Genomic DNA, 27,398 nt, shown 5'->3' with positions numbered 1-27,398 from the left:
GATCGATTATGTGATCACCTGGACCCGCCTCGTGGTTCTGGTCTCCTGGGTTTGTTCCCTCAGGCCGTCGTGGGGTCGATCCTGTGTGATAACTCACAGATCCGATGACATGCTGCTGAATATGTTCTGGAGTCCTGGTCGCCCACATGAAGTCAGTTTTGGATCGCAGTTCTTTATGATTCTGGTCTGTGCTGAGCGGTTTTATTTCAGTCCTGGCTGAAGCTCCGGTTCACGATGGACTCTGTGAAGTTTGCAGGTCTTTGTTGTGGCTTCGTGTGGAACCGGCTCTCTGGGCCTGTGGGGGTCTGGCTTCAATATGTCGCTGTGTTGCGTACTGGCATTGTGACGCTGCGGTTCAGAACCAGACTCTGGAGCGTACCTTCACTTAGACGTTCTATTTCTTCCTGCTGCCGTTCACCACAAAACATCCACAGGCTTCAGATTTCAGGCTCCGCGTCTGGCCGACCTTCGACAGCAGAGAAAACACAGAGAACAAACCTCCGTGTCGACCTCTGGACCCGCGAGGCCGGCTGACGCCCAGATCACGTGATCACGTACCAGACGAGGACGGATCCGATGTGAGCAGAACACCTTCAGAGAGTCGCTTTAAAAGCATCACGATCAAACTGACTCAGTTTTATTTATTCAGGCCGATCGTGAATCACAGATTTACAGTCGATGATCCTCCAGCTGACCGACTTTCACACTGAAAGTGATCAGAGATGATCTCAGATCAGCTGTGGGCGCTGTCGCTTCCTCCTCCTCCTCCTCCTCCTCCTCCTCCTCCTCCTCCTCCATTTATCATCTGTCCCCTGATCCTGAAGGAGTCAATGATCCTGACCCAATTAGTGGGAGCCTCCCAGGCAAGGAGGGACGAGGGGGGGGGGGGGAGGGCCATCATGGTCCAGCTCCCATTTCCTGTCAGGCCCCCCGCTCAGGAAAATGAGATGCTAATTAATTAGCATTGGCATCGTCAACCGCACACGTCAGCTTGTGTAGAGAAATCAGTTCACATCAGTCCTGCGGTCAGCTGCAGGACACGCCACGGTCCTGATCCAGGACACGCCACGGTCCTGATCCAGGACACGCCACGGTCCTGATCCTGGACACGCCACGGTCCTGATCCTGGACACGCCACGGTCCTGATCCTGGACACGCCACGGTCCTGATCCTGGACATGCTACAGACATAGCTTCTCCGGCGGGCTAACATCCGGGTCTTTACACGTGGGAAATCCTTCAGTCAGAACGGTTCTGGAGTCAGAACGGTTCTGGAGGACAGGAAACATGTTTCTGTCCTGAACTGAGTTTAGATTTCAGGACTCAGACTTTCTGAAATGGATCCTGAACGTGTCTCAGTTTGGAGTTTACAGTTCTGAGTTCCTGATAAAGTCGGCGGGTCCGGCTGTGGGTCCGGTGCTGTGGTGACCTGCAGTATCTCACATGTTCTGATCCGCATGTCTCCGTGCAGCACAGTGACTTTAACGATGCAGCGGTGTCATCGGGCTCATTAGTGACCCGTCAGGCGCTCAGATGTTGTTGTGTTGTAATGAAGATGAAACGCTGATGGTTCTGTTCGGGCTGCAGCTGAACTTAATTACAGGCAGAATTATAGGAAATTACAGAGAGAACAAGTTCTAATCAGGTTTCACTTAAAGTGCAGCGGACCCACCCTGAAACAGCACCGGCTCAATCCTGTCAGAGAGGTTCTTTATTCTCCTCGTCACGACCCGAGTCGTTCAGTCCTGACTGTAGTCGGCACCGTTGATCCTCCGCGGTTCTGTTCACTGTCGTCTTTATCGATCGATCAGAAGCGACGACGCTTTCATGTTTCTGATGTTGAACTCGAAACGTAAGAATTTAAATTTAAAGCGTCTAAAAACAAACGATCAGCAGAAAGTGAAAGTTATTTCAAACACGTCTATTATTGAAGTTAGCATGCTAACTAGCTAGCGGCTACGCTATGTTAGCGCAGAGACCAAAAGTTCCTTAAATATTTTCTTTATAAAAACAAACGTTTAAAATCTTGTTTGTTTGTTTGAACGTTAATTAACGAGTCAGTTTGAATCATCAAAGCTCTGGTGTGTTTATTAAAGGTGCAGTACGTAAACTCCAAACAAACAGGCGGCAGCACGTCACCAGAGGAACTGCTAACTGCTGTTAGCTAGTTAGCTCAGTTAGCCGTGCAGTCAGCTCGAGACTCACCATCAGAATTTCTGCCCACGAGATTAAATATTTGTTCTGTTCAGATTAAAGATTCAACTTGTGGGACGTTTCTTCACTGATGACGTGAAACTACGAACGGATTCATTCACGACATCGTGGGTGAAGGTTCTACAGCTGAGAGTCAGAACTGGTGCTGATCGGACCTGAGACCGCATCATCGGTTCTTCTTCACACGTGAGTCGTGTTCAGAGTGAGCTGTTCAGAGTCCAGATGATAATTCTTATAATGAAGGTGTCAGTGCTGATGATCATCAGGTCCGAGGCTCAGTAATGAGGTGGGGGAATATTCACGGCACGGCGCCGCTCGTCCTCGGGTCCTGATGACATCTGGCAGCACAAGATGTCGCCCATCACGACACATTAACGGTCCAGGAGCCGCCGATCCGTCCTGATCCCGACCTTATTCATAAGAACCCGACAGAGACGAGGAGCGTTCACTGCAGGTCCACGGCTAAATGTTCACTGATACGGACCAACATGACCCGTCACTGTCAGAACACCGGGTCAGAACACCGGGTCAGAACACCTTTGAAGTGACTCAGAGCAGAAGAAAAACGGACTTTTAACAAATCTATAATATTTAAATCAAACAGAACCAGTCGGGTCAAACAGAACCAGTCGGGTCAAACAGAACCAGTCGGGTCACATGAAGAACTGACTGATGAGTTCTTTATAAAGTGATTAAAACATTTTGGACCAGAACAAAATAAATGTGTTGATTATTGATTAATGACAAATACACAGATATTTGATCTGGTTCAAGTTAACAAGCAGTTGTGGAGATCAATCGATCGATCGATCGATCGATCGATTGAACAGTTTATATCACGTATTGATCAGTGTGAGTTAACTGTGAAGATGTTCTGGTTCAGTAAACTGAAAATCTTTGAGACGTTTGAGGACGAAACATTTTTAACAACTGATGGATTCATTGATGAAGGAACTGATCGATCAATCGACAGTAAAAACACGCTGGACTGAGACGACTGATGAAACAGCTGAAGTATCTGAATTAAAGGATCGATGCACTTCAACTGTTTCCTGCTGATCACCTGATCGATCAATACGTCTGCTGCCAAACGAACGGTTGAATTCAAACAGTCAGATTCACATTGATATTGATGGATCGATCGGTCTGATGGAGGCTGCTGATCGACGATCGGTTCCATTAATAAACTAAAGATTTATTCATTTTACTGAAACGATCAAAAACTAATAAAAGTAGATTTTATTGATCAGACGCTGTCGTCACGTTGCTGCTGTGAACGTTTGGACTGGATTCAATTTAACAACAACAACAACAACAACAACAACAACAACAATAAAGTGATGTATAAATGTGTCGTCCGGCAGACGACGACTTTAAATGATCAGAATCTCTGAAAACGTTTGGACTGGACTGCAGCAGAACCAGCTGTCAGTGACTCTTCAGAACCAGCTGCTGACTCTTCTGTCCTCAATAACTGATCAATGATCAATGATCAACATGTGACGACGGCTCAGGTCCACGTGGTTTCCCTCTGGAGGGGCCCGGCCCAGAAGCTGAGAACCACTGGACTGAACATACAGCGTCTCCACGGCAACGAGCGGCTCTGACAGCGACGCTTCAGCTGTGTACTTTTACTTCAGGTACTGCAGTACTGGTACCTGAGTGAGTCTGTGTGTGTGTCTGTGTGTGTGTGTGTCTCTCTCTGTGTGTGTGTGTGTGTGTGTGTGTGTGTGTGTGTCTGTCTCTCTGTGTGTGTGTGTGTCTCTCTCTCTCTCTGTGTGTGTGTGTGTGTGTGTGTGTGTCTGTGTGTATGTGTGTGTCTGTGTGTGTCTCTCTGTGTGTGTGTGTGTGTCTGTGTGTCTCTCTGTGTGTGTGTGTGTCTCTCTCTCTGTGTGTGTGTGTCTGTGTGTGTCTCTCTGTGTGTGTGTGTGTCTCTCTCTCTGTGTGTGTGTGTCTGTGTGTCTCTCTGTGTGTGTGTGTGTCTCTCTCTCTGTGTCTGTGTGTCTCTCTGTGTGTGTGTGTGTCTCTCTCTGTGTGTGTGTGTCTCTCTCTCTCTGTGTGTGTGTGTGTCTCTCTCTCTGTGTGTGTGTGTCTGTGTGTCTCTCTCTGTGTGTGTGTCTCTCTCTCTGTGTGTGTGTCTCTCTCTCTGTGTGTGTGTGTGTGTGTGTGTGTCTCTGTGTGTGTGTGTGTGTGTTCGGTGCTGTCGGACTTGTAATCCTGCGATCAGCTCTGCTCTCCTGGCGAGCTGACAGAAACCTTTTGGATGCAATTATGTGCTGAGAGGCCCCGCGAGGGCCCGTCCACCTCAGAGCGCTCCGTCAAGAGCCCGCTGACAGCTTGGAGCGCCGCCCTGCGCCGCACTCCTTCCATCCTGTTCCAGAACTGGATCCACAGCGGCCCAGAAACCCTCCCCCGCCCCCCCTCCGGTCCGCTGCTGTCCGCGGGCCAAGCCTCAGCTCGGAGCTGCAGATCTGAGCCACACCTTCCTGCCGAGGCTCCTCGAGGAAGGGAGGGATCTCACCCACATTGTTCTAAACGGAGATAAATGCAGGGTTCGGTTCCACCTTCAGCACCGCAGCGCTCCAGGACCGCGGTCCTCCAGGACTCGCTCTGGATCCTGGTCTCCGCTGCCAGACTCGCTCTGGTTTCTGCTGCTGCCAGACACTCTGTGTTAAACCTCGACCCGCAGCACTTTTAGAGTCCGAGGATCTCTGCGAGGCTCGATCTGTGGCGAGGTGCTGCTGGAGGGTGACGGGGAGGTGGTGGCAGAACCTGGATCTCAGAATACTCAGAGCTGGATCCACTAAATAACACAGCAGCCGAGCCAGAAGTGAAACATGATCTGAAAGTGTTCAGGAGCGTTTAGAGACGCAGAGACACGAAGTCAGATCTGCTTCAAACATCAGACACGCTCAGAGGTGTCAGCACGAGTCAGGATCAGATGAACGTCCACGGCTCAGACTGGATCAGAACCTCTGCAGACTGAACATCACTGATCCACAACACACAGCTGAGCAGTCAGTTAGCATGTTAGCATGTTAGCACTTCCTGTCCCCTCTGTGTGTTTAAACAGTTAGCGGTTGCTAACAAGTGTCTGAATGAGGCTACAGAGGTTGTCGGGGACATTAAACGTCCTCACAGCGAACACGGAGACTCATCTGCTCACTAGTCCGTCTTTACAGGCCACTTTAGTTACACACTGTTCTCACTCTGACTTTACAACTTTACATTGATCAGTTTATAGAAAACCTGGATAGTAATTGTGCAGTAAGACGCTCAGTGGTGGAGACGTTTAAGTCATGTGACCGTGATGTCGTCTGTTTGTAGCCTAGCATTAGCTTTTTACTGCTACACATTTAATTTACCTTCAAACATCAGAGTGGAGTTCATCTGTGGAGATTATCTGGTGAACAGAACCTGGACGGATCAGAACCTGCAGATTATCTTCGGAGGGAAACTGATGAAGATGTTCGTTTGTCCTCGTTAACTTTAATTAAACTTCAGACGATGTTTCAGCACGTTTCTACTCAAACAAAGAATCTGTTGTCTTCGCTGTTTCCAGGAGCTGATCCTCCTCCTCCTCCTCCTCCCTCCTCTCCTCCTCCCTCCTCCTCCTCCTCTCCTCCTCCTCCCTCCTCCTCTCTCCTCCTCCTCCTCCAAAGGAGGAAGTCAGGGTGTGAGTGAGAGAGGAGGAGGAGAAAGAGGAGGACCATTTTCAAGGATTTCCAGCACCCGTACAAACCCTGGCAGGAAGTGTTGGAGAGTTTTGAACCAATGAAAACGTGTCTCACCTGACAGGTGTGACGTGACTCACCTGACAGGTGTGGACAGTGAAACAGGAAGCTGCTGAGCTGCAGGAGGAGACGTGTTGACAAATAAAGTTTATTATTATTAAAGAAAGTTTGTGTTTGTGGTGATTCAGCAGCTTCCTTGTTACGACCAACAGGAAGTGGAATTTTATTGTGAAGTTTTCTGTGAATAAACGAGCCGACGTGAAGAAACACGGTTGTGTTGTTGTTGTTGTTGTTGTTGTTGTTGTTGTTGTGACGTGTCGTCATGTTACAGTCAGAATAATTAAACATTCATTTACTGTTTGATCGACTCATAAACTCTGATGTTCACACGCCGTCACAGACCAACACACATGCTAATATTAGCATTATGCTAAAGTTAGCCTCGTTAGCATGTTAATGCTATCAGGCAGAAGATGGTGACTGCACGCTGTGATTATAGATTAATGACATCATCAGTTTGTCTGACTTCTGATCCGTCTGTTCACGGTGCTGCTCGGTGCTGCTCGGTGCTGCGCGGTTCTGCTCAGTTCTGCTCGGTGCTGCTCGGTTCTGCTCGGTGCTGCTCGGTTCTGCTCAGTTCTGCTCGGTGAGTTCGTCCCTCCAGACTTCATGTTTCTGATCGTGTGGAAGAGGACGTCTCTCTGCGGTCCACAGTTTCCTCCTCGGCCTCTCAGTGTTTCTGGACCGGCCGGTGTCACAGAGCCAAAACCTCTCAGAGCAGCTATTTCATATAATAACTGTGGACCGCTGAGTTTCTGGAGAGCGCCGGCTGTGCTGGAGCGTGGAGCCGAGGCCCGGCGATGGACGGCTGCCTGCAGCAGAGGATCAGACGAGAACGTGCCACGTCCGACCAGAGGGCCCGTTAAAAACATGGCGGCGCGTTGATAACGCATGACGGAGTCACACGAGGACAGACGTCTCCGTCTCCGTCCCCCTGTTAGCACACCGGCGAGCAGCAGCTAACATATGGCAGCGGTAAAAAGCTAATGTGGAGCTGGCAGCCGGCCCGGCTCGCTACGGCACCTTTAATGTGCTGACGTCTCCGGGGACGGACGTTTTCTCTGAAGCTGCTGGAGACAGAACCGGGCCTGAAAATGGATCCCCAGACGGCAGCTGACAGTCGAGGACGCTTTGATGCAGATAGTTCAGTTTCCTTTTATTTCTGCTGCTCACTGTACAAAACCACACACAGACACACACACACACACACACACACAGACACACACACACACACACACACACACACACACACACACACACACACACACACACACAGACACACACACACAGACACACACAGACACAGACACACAGACACACACACACACACAGACGTTAAACAGGAGGTGGGGCAGGTGTGACGCAGCAGCTCTCTGTGGGGGGGCCGACCTGACTGATCACTTCATTACACCGTTAGCCTCGTTCACACGCACACACGCACACACACACACACACACACACACACACACAGCTGTATTTAACACAGGTTCACACACACATGTTGCAGCAGGACTACGTGTGGTGAGGAGCCTGCAGGTGGCGCTAAAGCAACACTTTGAGATGCTAACAGCTGGTCGATGACGCTGCGTGGCCTCATAAAGAGCTGCAGAATGATGTCATCGTGGTCGGACTGTAGTGACATCATCACGTGAAGCGTCGCGGCTCAAACGGCTTCAAAACATCACTGAGCAGCTTTCACAGGCGTGAACGTGGCTCCGCCTCCAACGCCGTGTCCAGGTTTAATGTGACGTCCTTGCCGACCACGCAAACACTCCCGGGTCCACCTGACCGGCCCGTCCGGTCGTAGACTTGTTTCCTGTCGCAGAATCCTTCGGATCGACAACAGATCTGGACCTTCGGCGTGACGCCGCGCCTCTCGACATGCGACGCAGTGCACCCAGAATGCATTGCACAGCTACTTAGATAAAGAGCGAGCGTGGACACGGTGGTTCCTGTGGAAACGGACCGAGAGGACGCAGACGTGACCGACAGGTGAGTGTGAGCTGAGAGGAGCGACGCTAACAAGCTAAGCTAACGATGCTGCTGATGTTTACAGACTGTTTCCTGACGAGGAGACGATCTGATTGGTCCTCAGACACACACACACACACACACACACGTCTTCACCTCTGTGTGTGTGTGTGTGTGTGTGTGTGTGTGTGAGGTTCACTTTCAGATTCTGGTGCTGGAGGTGTGAAGCTCCAATCAGAGCCGCCGGCCCGACAGGATGAACCCGGCGCCGCTCGTCAAGCGTGAAATTAATGTCGCTGTTCTTTGTTGATAATCCAACAGTGAGACGCCTGGAACCAGAACCGTCAGCTGAGACACACACACACACACACACACACACACACACACACACACACTCAGTCTGACGCTGGTTTAATTTAGTCTTTTTCTTTTTCAGGCTTTTAAAAAAAGATCCAAACTAAACTGTCAGAATCTGGTCGGTTCTGATCCGTGTTTGTGCTTGAAAAGCAATTAAACAATTATCAGTTCAGCGATCGATGGACGATCGATGACTCGACATCATTAATATTTATTCTCATCGTCAGTCTGTGATGACATCATCCTGGAGTCGAGGTCGCGACCTGATGACATCATAAACCTCCAGAACAACCCGACACCAATAAAGATTTAACTGCAGAACCATAAAACCCACGAGACTGGACTGTTAGTGTGTGTGTGTGTGTGTGTGTGTGTGTGTGTGTGTGTGTGTGTGTCTGAGCTCAGTAGCGTGTTGGTGGTGCGTTCAGGGCCCTCGTGTGTCTCTGTGGATCAGCGCACTCATGCGGACGCTGCGGTCAGATAGTTTGTTTGTCGTGTGAAGCTCGACATGTTTGTGTGTCTGCAGGTGTTTGTGTGTCTGCAGATGTTTGTGTGTCTGCAGGAGTGAATCAGTTAACGAGGCCTGAAGTTATTGATTTGTTATCATATAACTGAACTCATTTAACAGTTTTGACTTTTTATCTACATTTTTTAAATCACATAAAACATTTTCACTTCTCTAATAATCTTTAAATTCTTTAACGTATTGATTGATTTTCTGTGATTATAAATATGATGTATTATATTTGTTTTAATAATCAGTGTTCTCTGCATCTCGTTCATGTTTGTTTTATATAAACGAGTTAATTGATTTAATTATCAGACAAATGTTTGTTTATCAGTTTGAATCAAAACGTTTGAGTCGTCTCAAAAGCAGCTTCAGTTTGTTGAAGCTGCTTTTGGCTTTTATTGATTAATTATATATTATATATATAATATACATATATATATATATGTATATTATATATAATATATATATATATATATATATTATATATAATATAATATATAATATTCACTTCACATCGAAACATCGACTGTTTGTTTCTGCGTTTGTCTTCGTGGCCTCAGAACAAAGTTTGATTGACAGACAAACGTTCATTGATCAGCTGATTTGAATCAAAGTGTTTCAGTGTTTTCATATAAACTTTATTGTTGTTAAAGCCGACACACACACACACACACACACACACACACACACACACACACACACAGTTTTACAGCGCTGGTGTCGCCTCAGTGGGTACGAGCGTCTGCAGATCCACTTTATTCTGGTTTGGTCTCAGTTCTGGACCTGGCAGCTCAGGTGGAGCTGCAGACTGAAACCACAGCCTGGCTGCCGCTCAGTCGCTGCGGTGAACAACAGAACTCAACAGCACAAAGGATAAAAATGGATCCAGCCGGATATATGAGGTGGCACCGCCTGTGGAAACATGAAAGCTTTTACACGTTAACCCCCCTCCTCCACCCAAACCACACACATAAAAGAAAGTTCTCCTCCAGCCCGAGAGGACGGGGACGTTTACAGGTCCAGACTCGGCGTCTCCAGCCCGCCTGCCTGCCTTTGATTTGGGGCTCCGAGGTGCCTGAGACGGGCTGGAAGTCACCGCCGCTTTCCGCGGGACGTGGCGTCGAGTCAGGCATGACGACGGCCTGGCAGACGCTCCGACGGCCTCCTAACCAGCCGAGGCTAATGGACCCAAGCCTCCGCGGTGCATTCAGGGACGCTGCGCTGCCAGCAGGGTCTCATAACGCTCCTTCAGAGACGACCAGGAGAAGGAGGAGGCGTCGACCTGAGCAAGAAGAAGAAGATCAGACTCGTTCTGCCGGAGGGTCTTTAAAGGAGCAGCTAGCTCAGAGGAAGTCAGCCGACAGCCTCCAGCAGGGTCACGGTTAGCTTCAATTGTCCTCTCGGTCCAGTTAGATTAGCTTCAAGTCCAGTTAGCTCAGAGTTAGCTTGAAAGTCCAGTTAGCTTAGCACTAGTTTCTATGTCCAGCTCGCTCTGGGTTAGCTTAGAAGCTTCAAAGTGCAGTTAACCAGTCCGGTTAGTTCACGTAGCTTAGCACTAAATACTGCTAACTGGACCTAGAAGCTAACTCTAAGCTTTCACAAGCACAAGGCGCTAATGAAAGACGCTCAACCAGGTGCATTATGGGAAATGTAGTGTCTTGGATTAAAAGTGAGGACGTCTCCTCTGCTGCTCAGATTTGGACCGTTCTGGTTCTGATGTCCAATCTTGTTACCTTGACGACGTGCCTGCGGGCGACGTCGGGCCTCCTGCAGAGCGACTGCAGTCGTTTACAGAGCTGCTCAGGTGTGGAGTACAGGTACTCTGCTGCGTCAGAGAGCAGAGAAGAAGAAGTTACAGCTCCACACTGACGTTTCATCACTCACACTTAACTTTAAATCAGGTTTTTATTACCTGGGAAGATCTCAGGATACACTAAAGCCTTCGGACACAGAGGGTAGCAGCCACAGTGGACGGCCTCCAACCTGGAAAATATTAATATTAGCATACACTCTGGAAACAGCTAGCCTTGACCAAAGGTAAGAAAATCCATCGACCAACATCTGTCAAGCTCACTAGTTAGCATCCTTTATCACATTATTAATTTATTGCTTTGTCATTTTATTAAATATTGTTTATTGTTCACACAGAACCCTCCCTATTAGCATTTTAGCATCTGTAATAGTTTAGCATCTTACACTTTTAATATGCTAACAAGCTAATGTCAGCCTGCGAACATGCTGGTGGTTAACATGCTACATAAACTATAATTCTGTAACTTTGAACATATTACCTTTTCAGCATGCTATCATATTAATGCTACCATAACATGCTAATGTTTAGCATGGTAGCTAATGTTTTATAATCTACGACTTACACTGATCTTCTGAATGAGCATTTGTGATGTACGATGAGCTTTCAAAGTTTTTTTAGCCATGCTGTTAGCGTAGCTCTGCGGACGATAACAACAGTCCATCTGTCACCATTTTGTTCCTGACTGAAATATCTCAACAACTATTGGACGAATGTGATAAAATGTGGCATTCATGTTGTTTACTGATAATTAGCTAATGTTAGCACGCTAACACACTAAATGAAGATGGTGAACATTTAAAAATTATACCTGCTAAACATCAGCATGTTAGCATTGTGAGCATGTTAGCATGTTAGCATGCTGATGTTAGCCTCACAGTGCTGCTAGCGTGGCCAAAATAAAGACACTCGTTCAACTGATTAATTTAATTAATGTCTGTTTATAAGGATAAAACTGCTCCGGCCTACGATGGTCCACACACCCCCCCACCTCCGAGCTCGTATCGCTCTCCCCTCGGAGCCTCCCGCAACACGCAACAAGAGCGACAAGCCGGCCGGCAGAAACCAAATACAGCGCCAGCTTTGAATGCGGAGTAACGATGTCGGATTCACAGGTAAAGTTATTACAATGCACGTTGAAACTAACGTAAATCTTGTAAGTCATTACAATGTCCACAGCCAAGCTAGCGTAACGTCATTAGCATGTTACAGCTACGTTACATGTTACAGCTACGTAATAAGTTACTATTTATCGACAGCTAAGTTAGCTCTGGTACTGGGATAACAAGGGACGAGACGAGGGACAAGACGAGGCGTGACCAGGAGCAGGGGAGTGAGTGAGGGGATTGGATGGATTTATTTGGTTCCTTTGCTCTTCACATGTGGACGTGGAGGTCGTGCTATTGGGCCACAACCATCTGAATAATGTTAATAATAATGATCAATCTTCCACATCCAGACCGGAGCTTTAAGGTTTTTAAAGTCTTGTGTTGTTTCAGCGAGCGGATGTGAGCGTGTTGACCCCGGCTGTCCTGTATTTGAAATATTTTGTAGATGGTTGATGAATAATTGATCAGGTTTCAATCCCACATCTCTTCATGCTGGAAACATTCATATTTAAACAGCAGATCTGACTGAAACTCATCAAAAACAACCGATCTGATTGATAACAACTGATCAAACTGATGTGAGCTGAGGATCTGGATTATCGAGGTCAGTCCAGTTCACTTCTCTGATGTGAGTAAATGTTATCAGACTTCTCATCTCAGATATAACGACTGAATGACTTCATCACCACCGCGGGACACGAGCAGGCGTCTGCTCGCACCGATCATCACAATTAATCAGATTAAACAGAGTTCAGTGAAACTCTCAGCCGACACCGACGACGCTCAGCTGAGGGCCGCGCTGCTGCTTCTGCTGTTTCTGCTGCTTCTGCTGTTTCTGCTGCCGCCGGGTTCAAAACTGAGCTCACAGGAGGCTCCGCGTCACCGAGGACCGGACCTGGTGCTTTTATTGTGACGACTATAACTGGTGCTTTTATTTTGTCAACTATAACTGGTGCTTTTATTTTGTCAACTATATCTGGTGCTTTTATTGTGACGACCTGACCTGGTGCTTTTATTGTGACGACTATAACTGGTGCTTTTATTTTGTCAACTATAACTGGTGCTTTTATTGTGACGACCTGACATGGTGCTTTTATTTTGTCAACTATAACTGGTGCTTTTATTGTGACGACCTGACATGGTGCTTTTATTTTGTCAACTATAACTGGTGCTTTTATTGTGACGACCTGACATGGTGCTTTTATTTTGTCAACTATAACTGGTGCTTTTATTGTGACGACCTGACCTTTATTTTTAAACAGGAACTGTTTTTATTTTGATGACACGAGAAGGTGCTTTTATTTTGTCAATCTAAATTAGTGCTTTTATTTTGTCAATCTAAATTAGTGCTTTTATTTTGTCAACCAAAACTGGTGCTTTTATTTTATTGACAGACACAATAAGCCGACAGTTCGGCGTTAGCATGCTGACATGCTAAATCTACGAATGCTACCATGCTAACACAATCAATGATATGTGTTGTACGAAAGTACTGTTGTAATGCTAGCATGCAAAGAATTAGCATGTTAAACTAGCATAATAATTATCAGATCTTCTTATTTAATTAATTTTGGGAGTTAGCTTCCAGGTCCAGTTAGCTCATATTCCTCATAAATAAAAACTTTAATTTAGAAGATGCTACCATGCTAACACACTTAATGTTACATGGTAAAAGTACTGTTACAATGCTAGCACATGTGAATTTTTTTTTTTTTTTAATTTTCTCCCCAATTTTTATTTGAGGATTAGCAAGCTAAGTGTTAAAAACATTATGCAGATGTTAGCATGGTAAAACACTAAATTAGCATTTTCATGTGGTAACATTTTAGCATTAGCAAACAAAGCATTTTAACATGTGACAGTTAACATATTAAAATCACAAGGCTTTGTATAAAATGCTAGTTTTCACATGCTAACTGTGAGGATTAGCATGCTACATCCTGAAGAGAAAATTAGCTTGCTAATAAACTAAAGGGTTAAAATAATAAAATGCTATTCACAGATAACTTGTTCATTTTAGCGTAACAGCAACAACACCAGCATGTTAGAAAGCTGTTGCTATGCTAACATTAGCCACAACAAGAGAGAAAGATTCCAGAGCGAATGTGTGAAGAATGATTGTTTCTGTTGTTCAAACTAAACGTTAAGTTACTGAACACTTTCATCAAAAGATGGTTAAACATTAATATTTCATCATTTTATCAGACGCAGCAGCAGAGCAGCAGCCATTTTGTAAACCCTCCACCTGATGTGAGCTCCATGTTAATATTGACCCTTTACAGAACAACACGTCTTCGTGAAGCCTTGAACAGACTGTTTGAACGCACGCGGCGGTGCCGAGTGTCCACAGAGCTCCGTGGGGGGCCGAGGGTTCTGGTCCCTCCTGGTTTTGGATCAAAGACAGCACAAACATCACGTCCCCCTCGGGGACGACTCCTCTCTGCCATAATTAGCTCGTGATTCATTATCACAGAGAGCCGTCGCCTCTCGTTACACAAATAATACTCACGCTTTATTCATTTACATCCAACAACACGTCGACGTGTCGGCTGCGGCTGTTAGCCTCACTGTCAGTGCTAACGCTAACGGTGCTAACGCTAACGGTGCTAACGGGGTGTGTTGATGGTCGTTTGTCTCATTTCTCACTGAAACCCTCAGTGAGCCCACAGAAAACACAATGTTACAGTCATTAACACGCTGATTCTGTTCAACACTTCACCTTCTGTCTTTATATACATCATATATACATATTATTTATATTATATAATATTATATAATATAATAATATATCTGCGTCCGTGCTCTCTGTAATAACGTGCGGCTACCAGATGTTCTGCAGTGACTTTCTCTCTCTACTTTAATGTGATTTGATTTTATTGATATCTTCTGATTTTACTGATCTCGTCCTCGTGGACCTGGACTCTGGAGCTCAGATATAAATAAAAAGCCTCCAACATGAATCAGGTGCAGATCAGAGGCTCAGGGCTGCAGGCGCACAGAGCCGTTTGATTGGCTGTGCTTCAGAGGACGGGGCGTCTGATTGGTTGCTGTTGCTGCGCCTGCAGCTCAGGTCCACCTGACTCAACCTGAGATCAGAGCCTCATGTTCAGAGTTCAGGTGACTGAAGTCTGAGTTCTGGCTGAGAGGCTGCAGGTCCGTCAGCCCTCTGATCTGTGAGACCACCTGCAGAAATACTGTGTTACTGTGCTGATGCTGAGCAGACGGGTCAGAACCTGAGCTGGAATTCTCTCATTTCAACTTGTTTTGTGCATTTTGAGAGAAACTGGATTAAAAACAAACGTTTTTAATGGAAACTCGTCCTCGCTGCTCAGAGAAGGAGCCAAGATGGCGGCACACGAACACGACAGTAAACAGAAACACCAGAAGAAGAGTTCCTCACATGGCGACGCCGAAGAACTCGTGTTTGGCGGTGGAGACGACCACGTCGGCCTCGCACAGCACCTTCAGGTAGTCTGCTTTACTGGGCAGGAAGCCCCAGTTCAGGACGTGACGGTCCAGCAGAACACGGGCCTCCGAGAAGATCTCTGCAGAACATCAGGAGGAGGAGAGACGCACAGGTGAGTGTGGTGACCAGGTGACACCAGAAGAAGAGTTCACAGCAGATTCACCCTGAAGACGGGAGTGAAGTCCAAGAGACTTAAAATCAGAACAGAATAATTGTTCTGTTCTGATCCAGCTGGGCTGACGGGCTTCTGGTGCATCAGTTTATTTCAGAAGTAAAAACTTCCTTCAGCGAGACTCTGAACCACTGAACCAGCAACACATCATCACCAGACTCCATTAACAAATGTGGTGATTTAAGAGTTGTTGAGTTAAAACAAACTTTATAACTTGGTGAAACTCTGTCTCTGACAGATTCTGAATCATTGTCTCTTGTAAATTCAGCATTAAATGAAAACAGTAAGTTGTGTGTCTCCTTGTAAAAAGTGTCAGTTTGTGGCAGCATGGCTGCACCAGCCTGTCTGCTTCTGTGTCTACAGTGCTAAAGTCTGACCTGCCAACATTTAGCAGCTGTTTGAACACACTGTTTACACTGATTTCACCATTTACACTCAATTTATGAAAGAAGAAACATTTTATTGATGCTGAACATGTCACATTTTACAGATACACTAAACAGTAACCAGTATAGGCGACTTCTTGTCCCCAGACTCCCTTAACAAATGTTATTTATTATTATTAGTTGTTTGTTTTTAATGTATATTGTTTGTTGTTAATTAGAAATAGTGACAACAATTATACTGCAAAGGAAACAAAGACAAAGATTAATTAAAGAAATGAAATGTAAAGACAGTTTATCATCTGCAGATATTAAACTGATATTTATGACGAGTCTCTTCTTGCTGCTGTTCGGAGGAAAAGAAAGAAGGAAGACGGGATAAAAACAACATTTTTAAAAAGCCTGACGTTTATGAATCTGGACGTTTATGACACGAGCAGAAAGAAAAACAGGTGAGGGGTGAAGATAATCAATACTCTGACCCTATTAACAAAATCAAAGTCGATTAAAATTGTCCTAATGTGATTGCCTTCCCAGCACTCATAAAGCTAATCACTGAATATGAAGCTGAATTTACGGTCAGCGTGTTTATGATGCAGTAAAACTTAACGTCGCAATATCTCAGAGTGCACACACACACACACACACACACACACACACACACACAGTCATTATAGCATCATCAGCTGATGATACACGGTGTGTTTTATCAATTAGAGCCTCCTCAGCCTGGACGCAGCGCCGACCTCCGACCAGATGATTATTTACCTTCAGACTGCAGGAAAACAGCAGCTGAAGGTGAACGCAAAGTCAGGACTCGTCTTCATCACGCTGATGAAGACGAGCAGAGCCGAGGATCGTCAGGTGTGTGTGTGTGTGTGTGTGTGTGTGTGCGTGTGTGTTCACCTGGAGGGTCAGTGAACGTCTCTCCGAGCACCGACAGGTGAAAGTCGAGTCGTCGCTCCTTCAGTTTGATCAGAGTGGAGAAGAAGAGCTCCGGGTCCTTATCATGTTCCCTGATGGAGGAGGAGAGGAGGAGGAGGAGGAGGAGGAGGAGGAGGAGGAGAGAGGAGGAGGAGGAGGAGGAGGAGAGGAGAGAGGAGGAGGAGGAGGAGGAAGAGGAGGAGGAGGAAGAGGAGGAGGAGGAGGAGGAGGAGGAGAGAGGAGGAGAGGAGAAGAGGAGAGAGGAGGAGGAGGAAGAGGAGGAGGAGGAAGAGGAGGAGGAGGAGGAGGAGGAGGAGGAGGAGGAGAGAGGAGGACGAGGACGAGGAGGAGGAGAGGAGGAGAGGAGGAGGACGAGGACGAGGAGGAGGAGAGGAGGAGAGGAGGAGGAGGAGAGGAAGAGGAGAAGGAGGAGGAGGAGGAGGAGAAGAGGAGGAGGAGGAGGAGGAGGAGAGAGGAGGAGGAGGAGGAGGAGAGGAGAGAGGAGGAGGAGGAGGAGGAAGAGGAGGAGGAGGAAGAGGAGGAGGAGGAGGAGGAGGAGGAGAGAGGAGGACGAGGACGAGGAGGAGGAGAGGAGGAGAGGAGAAGAGGAGGAGGAGGAGAGGAGGAGAGGAGGAGGAGAGAGGAGGAGGAGGAAGAGGAGGAGGAGGAAGAGGAGGAGGAGGAGGAGGAGGAGGAGAGAGGAGGAAGAGGAGGAGGAGGAAGAGGAGGAGGAGGAGGAGGAGGAGGAGAGAGGAGGAGAGGAGAAGAGGAGAGAGGAGGAGGAGGAAGAGGAGGAGGAGGAAGAGGAGGAGGAGGAAGAGGAGGAGGAGGAGGAGGAGGAGGAGAGAGGAGGACGAGGACGAGGAGGAGGAGAGGAGGAGAGGAGAAGAGGAGGAGGAGGAGAGGAGGAGAGGAGAAGAGGAGAGAGGAGGAGGAGGAAGAGGAGGAGGAGGAAGAGGAGGAGGAGGAGGAGGAGGAGGAGAGAGGAGACGAGGACGAGGAGGAGGAGAGGAGGAGAGGAGGAGGAGGAGGAGGAGGAGGAGGAGGAGAGAGGAGGACGAGGACGAGGAGGAGGAGAGGAGGAAGAGGAGAGAGGAGGAGGAGGAGAAGAAGAAGAGGAGAAGAGGAGGAGAGGAAGAGGAGAGAGGAGAAGGAGGAGAAGAAGAAGAGGAGAGAGGAGAAGGAGGAGAAGAAGAAGAGGAGGAGGAGAGTTGATGGTCCGTGTCTGGTGCACAGAGGTTGTGGATCTACAGAGCTGAGCTCCTGCAGCTGCTGGATCTCACTGTGGTTTTCAACACAAACATCTGTATCTGCATTATAATCTGATCAAAGTCTTCATATCGGCCCACTTCAGGCCCGTGGTACTGATCCCTCTGTGATACATCGGTCGGGCTCTACATGGTTCATACTGCAGTTATTGACACGCTCTTAATGTGAAAATCCACAGGAAGAGTTGAGTTAATACTCCAGATGAATAATGAGAATAAAAACAGTGAACAGGTGAGCTGCTGCTGAGACAGCTGAGCGGTTCTGTTCGTACAGTACCGCTCAGCTGTCTGATACACCACCGTCTCCACCGTGTGGACCGTCTCCACCGTGTGGACCGTGTGGACCGTCTCGACTGTCTCCACCGTCTCGACTGTCTCGACTATGTGGACCGTTGCGGACCGTGTGGACCGTGTGGACCGTGTGGACTGTGTGGACTGTGTGGACCGTCTCCACCGTCTCTGCTGTGACAGTGGAAGCTGGTTTGTGGGTCTGAAGCAGCAGCGACGGTGTGAAGGTCAAACAGCAGCAGTGTTTCCTGAGGTGACGACCAATCAGAGAGCAGATTAGCTCGTCCCTGCAGACGCTGATAATTCCCTCATTTCACAAAAACCTTTCAACTGTTGTGAGCGACCGACCGCCTGTTCCCCCAGCGCCGATACAGGAGGACAAAGACCAACCAGGAGCGATAACACAGCTCCATCAGCCTCCTGCTCCTCCTCCTCCTCCTCTGAGGGAGGAATCAGTGTTAATTAATGTTTGAGGATCGTCTTCAGGAAACACTGCAGACATGAAGCCACTCAGAACAGGACTCTGAGCCTCAGTGTTTCTGTCTGAACACTAAACTTCTCTCAGACTCATGAAGATGTTTCTTCTTCACACGCTGATGTTTTACCTCCAACAGGTTTGTGTATGTTGTCGAACATGAACACGTCTGACAGCAGAAGAAGAGAACTGAGCATGCTCAGTGGAGAGCAGAGAGCTCATTAATATTCATCATCACTGTGGTGACGACTCATTAAATATTCTGCTTCATGCTGAACCCAACAGGTGCTTTATTGACACGCGACACACGTCGACTCGACACTCGTTAACGTCTCATGATCAACAGGAAACCCTGCAGACTGAAGCAGAACCTGGTTTTATAAAAACCTGGTTGAAGGTTTCAGAGCTGCTGTTTGGAGGTTCTGGTTCTGGACGGTCGTACGTGTCTTCTGCGTGTGAGTGCTGGCGTCACCTGACTGAAGCTGAAGTGTTCAGAGGTGATTAGGAGACGACTGTACACCAGCGTCCATTTAGAAAACCTGTAAAATAAGAGTGTGTTGTGTTTGTTGTGTTTCATCAGGACGTTGATCCTCTGATCCTGATCAACATGAAGCTTTGACCCCGACCCGACCCGTCCTCCACCCACCGGTGCTGCGGCGTCTTCACCTGGAACAGCTGTTCACCCCCCACCCTCAGCCTCCACCCCCCCACAGCAGCAGCAATAAGACGGAGCTGTAATCTGAGGATCGGGGCCACACACAGATTAAAACAAACAGACGAGAAGCTTCAATCAGATTAACAGAAATCCTCATTTCCAGCTGAATAAAAGCTCTAATCCATCTGTGTTTTTGCTCAGTTCAGAGCAGATTACATGACGGCTGCTGTTGTTACTGATACAAGAGAAGGTGAAAAACACATCCACACACGGACGGTGGCCACGCAGGTCCAATCCTCACAGCTGTGTGACGGCAGAACCATCAGGACGCTTCTGTTCTGTAAATACTGAAAGTGTTTCAGCTGTTTATAAAAGCCTCCTGGTTTTAGAGGCTGGTACCTGAGATCATCAGCTCACATGGTTCTGACAGACGAGACGTTCAGGGTCACTCAGATTTATCACGTCTCCACTGAGTGTAACTGTTCATGTCATTTTAGACACTAAAGGGGAAAATAAACTGTAAATGTTTTACATCCACATTTGAAGGATCTTTATGTTTATGTTCTGTTTATTTATCACCAATATGTCAACATCAGAATGTTTTATTCCCCAGTATTTGGATCAGAACCGGACCCCCAAAAGATCCAGCGTTTGTCGGGCTCCGCTGACTGACACAGTAAACGATGACAGAGAGTCAGAAGTGTAATAAATTCTCTTTGTGTGGTTCTGATCTTATATTTCACATCATACAGTAAATAAATAAATGGACTCACCACCTGTGAGGCCAGACGATGTGCAGAGGTTTGTTCTGGTCCTCCTCACTAACGGGCCTCTGGTCTGTTCTGGGCTCAGATGTTGTGGTCTGATATGGATCCTCCTGCTCACACCTGAGCGGGTCGAACACTCATCAGCACACGACAGAAAAGCTTTTTCTCTAATTCTGCCGTCTGTTTGTGTCATTCATCTTTTTCTTTAACTAACTTTCCTCCTCCATCTTTTAGAGCCCAAACAAAACAAAAATAAACAAAACAAAATAAACAAATCAAAAATAAACACAACAAAACAAAAATAAACAAAACAAAAATGAACAAAACAAATCAAAAATAAACAAAACAAATCAAAAATAAACAAAACAAATCAAAACAAAAATAAACAAAACAAAAATAAACAAAACATAAAAAATAAACAAAACAAAACAAAAATAAACAAAACAAAACAAAAATAAACAAAACAAATCAAAACAAAAATAGACAAAACAAAAATAAACAAAACAAAAATAAACAAATCAAAACAAAACTAAACTAAACTAAAAGGCTGTTGTGTCTCAGTCTGCAGCAGACACTCGCTCTCCTCCCTGTAGATGTTGTTGCTCTTTAATCTTTAATATCTTATTCTTGTTTAAGTATTTTGTGTTACCGTGGCGCCTCCTGCTCGTCTTCCGGTGTGATGATGTCATCAACACGAGACGTCTCTGCAGGCCTGCGGAGGAGTTTGTGTTCGGGCAGCAGCCTGAAAAACAACCAGCAGAGTCACCAGTCAGAGAAACGACCACAGGAGCTTCCAACGCTCCTGAATGCTCCTGAACGCCTCGTCACCACAACGAGGACACAACACACCAGACTTCAGTCATTTTCTGAGCGTTTTAACAGCGGTGAACTCCTGAACGCTGCGTTCTGGTTCTTCATCTGATTGAAGGTTTTAAACTCGGCGCCAGACGGTTTCTCTGACTGACACAGAACAATCGCTGTTTGGTTAAAATGACTTTAAACGAGCTGAACAACATTTCAGGTCGGGTCAGTTTGAATCCTCGGAGGCTGTCGGGCAGAATAAAAGTCGCTCACCTTCAGAGCAGGATTCAAACACATCCAGTATTAATGTGTTTGGAGGCTCTCGAGAGGGAAAACGGCTCATTATGTTAATGTGTGTCCACCTGAAGCAGAACCATGGCCCGCCACAGGAGTCCATTACACGTTCTGTTATCAGATCAAAGAGACGCTGCAGGTCGTGATTAATGCAGCAGAGACGACCGAAGGAATCATTAACATCTGTGAAGGTGATCCACTGAACCAAGACGTCAGGACATCAAACACGAGTCAAACGGATCCTTTTAAAATGATCCGAATGATTCTTAAAATCCTGAGAGGATCCGTCAGTACCGACCTCAGACTACCTGAACTCAGATCTACATTATATTAATATATATCTATATTCAAAGGTTGTTTAAATGCTCAAGCTTTTCTTTTTTCTAAATGTTCCTGTTGAACACAAACATGTCTTCACTCCAACCACAGACCTCATCACATTAATGTTTTTAATTATTCACCAGGATATTCAAGATACGTTTGTGTTATAACTGCAGGAAATATTCCTGATAAGCTTTGTTCTCATGACTAATGACAACTAATATTCCTGTTCACCTGCGGCTGCAGTGTCCGTTCACGTTTCAGTCTTCAGCTGCGTTTTCCCTCCAAACACCAAAACCACCAGAAAACTCTACGACTCGCTCCTTTAAACAGTTAAATGGTTTCATGTAACAGAGTAAAGTTCAACAGTCGACCGTAAACTGCTGTCTTCACGTCCAGAGACATGTCCAACATGTCCAACATGTCCAACACGTCTTCATCTGAAACTGAATATCCTGTTTACATGTACAGACTGAATATTGTCAGATTCATAATAATAATAATAATAATAATAATAATAATAATAATAATAACAGAGTAATCTTAATTCTGTTGATGAAAACTGAGAAAATAAGTTCATCAACCTTTTGTTTCATGTTTAAAGACGAGACGACAGCGACGTCATTAAACAGACTGTCACTTAAATTGTAGTTCAAAAGACAAGAAAGATGAAATATGTTTGTTTGTTTGTTTCAGTGACGCCCTCTGATGTTTCTTTGTCCTTCACATTAACATTCAATCTGATTTGGCATCAAAATGACTCAAATTGATACAAACAGACCTGAAACTTTCTGACAAACTGCATCTAGAACCAGTCACGTGTCTTTCATTGAACAATGAGAAGGTAAATGGTTCTGGTTCTGGCTCTGGTCACAGTAGATGGACTGATTGTTCCATGTAATCCGATGACTGTAAAAGATTTAAGCAGTTTTCATCTGTAACAGATGAAAACATGAAGATATTCAGGATATTTAGACGTGAACACATGAAGACGTGAGGCTGACGGACGGCTGCAGCCTCGAGGAGACACACTCAGACGGTCGGTCCACTGGGCCCGGCTTCACTCTGATGTTTCTGCCTCGCAGGAAAACAACTTGATTCAATAATCCATTTTACAAATTAGATGTTGGACTGCAGGCAATAAAAAAACGGGAGCGGAGCAATTATGTTATTGATAAATCAACAGTAATCTGTGTGATGACCTCACCTCCGAGAGGCTGATTAAACATGAAGGTCAAAAATCATTCAGCTCATTTACTTTATTGGCAATAACACAAGAGTCTGAGAGACTCAGACTGGACCTGGTCACAGTCTGGACCTGGTCACAGACTGGACCTGATCACAGTCCGGACCTGGTCACAGTCCGGACCTGGTCACAGTGTGGACCTGGTCACAGACTGGACCTGGTCACAGACTGGACCTGATCACAGTCCGGACCTGGTCACAGTGTGGACCTGGTCACAGTGTGGACCTGGTCACAGACTGGACCTGATCACAGTCCGGACCTGGTCACAGTGTGGACCTGGTCACAGTGTGGACCTGGTCACAGTCCGGACCTGGTCACAGTCCGGACCTGGTCACAGTTTGGACCTGGTCACAGACTGGACCTGATCACAGTCTGGGCCTGGTCACAGTCCGGACCTGGTCACAGTCCGGACCTGATCACAGTGTGGACCTGGTCACAGTCCGGACCTGATCACAGTGTGGACCTGGTCACAGTGTGGACCGGGTCACAGTCCGGACCTGGTCACAGTCCGGACCTGATCACAGTCCGGACCTGGTCACAGTCCGGACCTGATCACAGTCCGGACCTGGTCACAGTCCGGACCTGGTCACAGTGTGGACCTGGTCACAGTCCGGACCTGACCACAGTCCGGACCTGGTCACAGTCCGGACCTGGTCACAGTGTGGACCTGGTCACAGTCCGGACCTGATCACAGTCTGGACCTGGAAAAATCTTCTCTTCCTATTATTACAGAAGAAATGTAAAAGCTCGACTCGTATTTGAAGCAATCGTAACTGGAAGTGTAAACTTTAATCTGCACTCGGCTCGTCATGTCTGCCTCTGTGTTCAGAGCACAGGACTGCCTGTATCCATGACAACGGCTGCTCACTTCACCGCCTAGCAAGCTCGCTATAATAGTTTGAGCGTTTGATTTTAACTTCGTGAGTCGGAGGCGTTTATCCTGGTCCCAGAAATATGAAGGTAATGGGCTATCGTCAGTGTTAGCTCCTCCCACAGGCTACCATCAGTGTTAGCTCCTCCGACAGGCTGACGTCAGTGTTAGCTCCTCCCACAGGCTACCATCAGTGTTAGCTTCTCCCACAGGCTGACGTCAGTGTTAGCTTCTCCCACAGGCTGACGTCAGTGTTAGCTTCTCCTCCCACAGGCTACCATCAGTGTTAGCTCCTCCCACAGGCTGACGTCAGTGTTAGCTTCTCCTCCCACAGGCTACCTTCAGTGTTAGCTCCTCCGACAGGCTACCATCAGTGTTAGCTCCTCCCACAGGCTACCATCAGTGTTAGCTCCTCCCACAGGCTACCATCAGTGTTAGCTTCTCCCACAGGCTGACGTCAGTGTTAGCTTCTCCCACAGGCTGACGTCAGTGTTAGCTTCTCCTCCCACAGGCTACCATCAGTGTTAGCTCCTCCCACAGGCTGACGTCAGTGTCAGCTTCTCCTCCCACAGGCTACCTTCAGTGTTAGCTCCTCCCACAGGCTGACGTCAGTGTTAGCTCCTCCCACAGGCTACCTTCAGTGTTAGCTTCTCCTCCCACAGGCTGACGTCAGTGTTAGCTCCTCCCACAGGCTGACGTCAGTGTTAGCTCCTCCCACAGGCTATCGTCAGTGTTAGCTCCTCCCACAGGCTATCGTCAGTGTTAGCTCCTCCCACAGGCTACCATCAGTGTTAGCTTCTCCCACAGGCTGACGTCAGTGTTAGCTCCTCCCACAGGCTACCATCAGTGTTAGCTTCTCCCACAGGCTGACGTCAGTGTTAGCTTCTCCCACAGGCTGACGTCAGTGTTAGCTTCTCCTCCCACAGGCTACCGTCAGTGTTAGCTTCTCCTCCCACAGGCTGACGTCAGTGTTAGCTTCTCCTCCCACAGGCTACCTTCAGTGTTAGCTCCTCCGACAGGCTACCATCAGTGTTAGCTTCTCCCACAGGCTGACGTCAGTGTTAGCTTCTCCCACAGGCTGACGTCAGTGTTAGCTTCTCCTCCCACAGGCTACCATCAGTGTTAGCTCCTCCCACAGGCTGACGTCAGTGTTAGCTTCTCCTCCCACAGGCTACCTTCAGTGTTAGCTCCTCCCACAGGCTGACGTCAGTGTTAGCTCCTCCCACAGGCTACCTTCAGTGTTAGCTTCTCCTCCCACAGGCTGACGTCAGTGTTAGCTCCTCCCACAGGCTGACGTCAGTGTTAGCTCCTCCCACAGGCTATCGTCAGTGTTAGCTCCTCCCACAGGCTATCGTCAGTGTTAGCTCCTCCCACAGGCTGACGTCAGCGTTAGCTCCTCCCACAGGCTACCATCAGTGTTAGCTCCTCCCACAGGCTGACGTCAGTGTTAGCTCCTCCCACAGGCTGACGTCAGTGTTAGCTCCTCCCACAGGCTGACGTCAGTGTTAGCTCCTCCCACAGGCTGACGTCAGTGTTAGCTCCTCCCACAGGCTATCGTCAGTGTTAGCTCCTCCCACAGGCTAACGTCAGTGTTTGCTCCTCCCACAGGCTATCGTCAGTGTTTGCTCCTCCCACAGGCTGACGTCAGTGTTAGCGCCTCCCACAGGCTATCGTCAGTGTTAGCTCCTCCCACAGGCTATCGTCAGTGTTAGCTCCTCCCACAGGCTATCGTCAGTGTTAGCTCCTCCCACAGGCTATCGTCAGTGTTAGCTCCTCCCACAGGCTGACGTCAGTGTTAGCTCCTCCCACAGGCTGACGTCAGTGTTAGCTCCTACAGGCTGTCGTCAGTGTTAGCTCCTCCCACAGGCTATCGTCAGTGTTAGCTCCTCCCACAGGCTGACGTCAGTGTTAGCTCCTCCCACAGGCTATCGTCAGTGTTAGCTCCTCCCACAGGCTGACGTCAGTGTTAGCTCCTCCCACAGGCTGACGTCAGTGTTAGCTCCTACAGGCTGTCGTCAGTGTTAGCTCCTCCCACAGGCTATCGTCAGTGTTAGCTCCTCCCACAGGCTGACGTCAGTGTTAGCTCCTCCCACAGGCTATCGTCAGTGTTAGCTTCTCTGACAGGCTAACGTCAGTGTTAGCTCCTACAGGCTGACGTCAGTGTTAGCTCCTCCCACAGGCTAACGTCAGTGTTAGCTCCTCCCACAGGCTATCATCAGTGTTAGCTCCTCCTCCCACAGGCTGACGTCAGTGTTAGCTCCTCCCACAGGCTAACGTCAGTGTTAGCTCCTCCCACAGGCTATCGTCAGTGTTAGCTCCTCCCACAGGCTAACGTCAGTGTTAGCTCCTCCCACAGGCTATCGTCAGTGTTAGCTTCTCTGACAGGCCAACCTTCCTTCAACGCTCACTGCTGATTGGTCAGAGCAGAATACTCTCCCTCCAATCAGAAAGCAGCTCACGTGAGCACCAGGTCTGGCGGTGGTCCGTGTTGTGTGTTGTGGTCCCGGCTGAACCTGCAGCTTGTACATTTGTTGTTTTGGGGTTTTGCAGATTTACAGCAGATGCTTCTTCTTCTCTGGATGAAAATAATCCGTCGCTCCTGATGTCACAGTTTTCCCTCCATATGAGCGTTACATCATTTCCTGTTGTGCCTGAAAACCACCAGGATGAAGAGGGTTTGACCGAGCCTCTGGGTCAGGACCCCCCTCAGGTCACGGGTCCATCAGTGAACAAACGGTGGACTCTTGTGACTGTGTAATGACTGTAATGTGGATGTTAATGTGCTGTAATGACCTGCTGAGACGGCTCCGGTCCAGAGGACTGACCCGCCCCCCTCAGCTCTGTGATGATGAGATGGTTTCAAAGTGACAGAGACCTCCAAGCTTTGACCCGGCTGATACCAAGACAGATCCAGGCCTCAGGGCTCAGAGCTGCATCACTCCTCATCCTTAAAGGACACTTCAACTGTTTTTAAACTTCCAGTACAACAGAACTCATCTCAGACTAAAACCAGCAGAGAGATCACAGCCTGATGTGTCTGAAATCAATGTTTCTCCCTGAAACACCAACATCAAGCTTTTCTCTTACGTCCCAATACACAAGAACCTCCTCAGTGCTGCACTGAGTGCTGCGAGGTGTTTCTGCAGGATTTCCACGTCTACAAACAGAATATTGATCTTGTTTATACAAATAATTCAACATAAACTCACATCTGACTGACTGAGTTTAGTGAGCTGTCTTGAGTTTATGAGTAGTTGGTTTCCAGAGGAAGAGCAGCTACGATCAAACTTTTGTTTACTGACTGTTAGTTTACCATCGGTTACTTTATTTTCCACGACTGTTGCAGCAACTGGCAACGAAACCCTGCTGAAACCAAAGACCTGCTCCTGAGACCATCCACCAGCAGACGAAGGGGAGACTCACAGCAGGTAACAAACCTCACCACGTGACAAAGGTGATCAGAGTACTCCTCAACACACAACACAAGAACCAGAACCAGTCCCGGACCTGACGTCACCATCCAGGGAAAGATAAAACTTTATTAATATAATGAACCAAAGGAAACTGTAGTCAGCATGTCGCGCTCCACGAGGGCTGAACAGAGGTTAATGTGGCCTCCTGCAACATCCAATCACAGAAGCTGACATGTGCTGATGAACTGTGTGAAGAAAGCATCGTGACGACGTCCTGCGGTCCGAACCC

General features: G+C 47.5%; 1 protein-coding gene across 4 annotated transcripts in view; it reads right to left on the bottom strand.

The window, feature by feature from the left end:
• Nucleotides 1–9,468: 9,468 nt before the first annotated feature.
• The window catches only part of gtdc1 (glycosyltransferase-like domain containing 1), a 43,898-nt gene continuing 25,968 nt past the window's right edge, over nt 9,469–27,398 (bottom strand). For 2 of the 4 annotated variants that reach the window (XM_073473078.1, XM_073473081.1), the window contains 7 exons: nt 20,813–20,905; nt 20,170–20,283; nt 16,693–16,802; nt 15,166–15,310; nt 10,759–10,829; nt 10,580–10,671; nt 9,469–10,128 (listed from right to left, as the gene is read on the bottom strand). In XM_073473078.1, coding sequence (XP_073329179.1) covers nt 10,054–10,128; nt 10,580–10,671; nt 10,759–10,829; nt 15,166–15,310; nt 16,693–16,802; nt 20,170–20,283; nt 20,813–20,905 — 700 coding nt within the window. In that variant the 3' untranslated portion in view covers nt 9,469–10,053. The remainder of the gene's footprint in view (nt 10,129–10,579; nt 10,672–10,758; nt 10,830–15,165; nt 15,311–16,692; nt 16,803–20,169; nt 20,284–20,812; nt 20,906–27,398) is intronic. The other 2 variants (XM_073473079.1, XM_073473080.1) reach the window with 2 other exon arrangements.

Source organism: Pagrus major, chromosome 9, assembly GCF_040436345.1.
Source record: "Pagrus major chromosome 9, Pma_NU_1.0".
NCBI classification, from domain to species: domain Eukaryota; kingdom Metazoa; phylum Chordata; class Actinopteri; order Spariformes; family Sparidae; genus Pagrus; species Pagrus major.
This window is presented reverse-complemented; position numbering and strand designations above follow the sequence as displayed.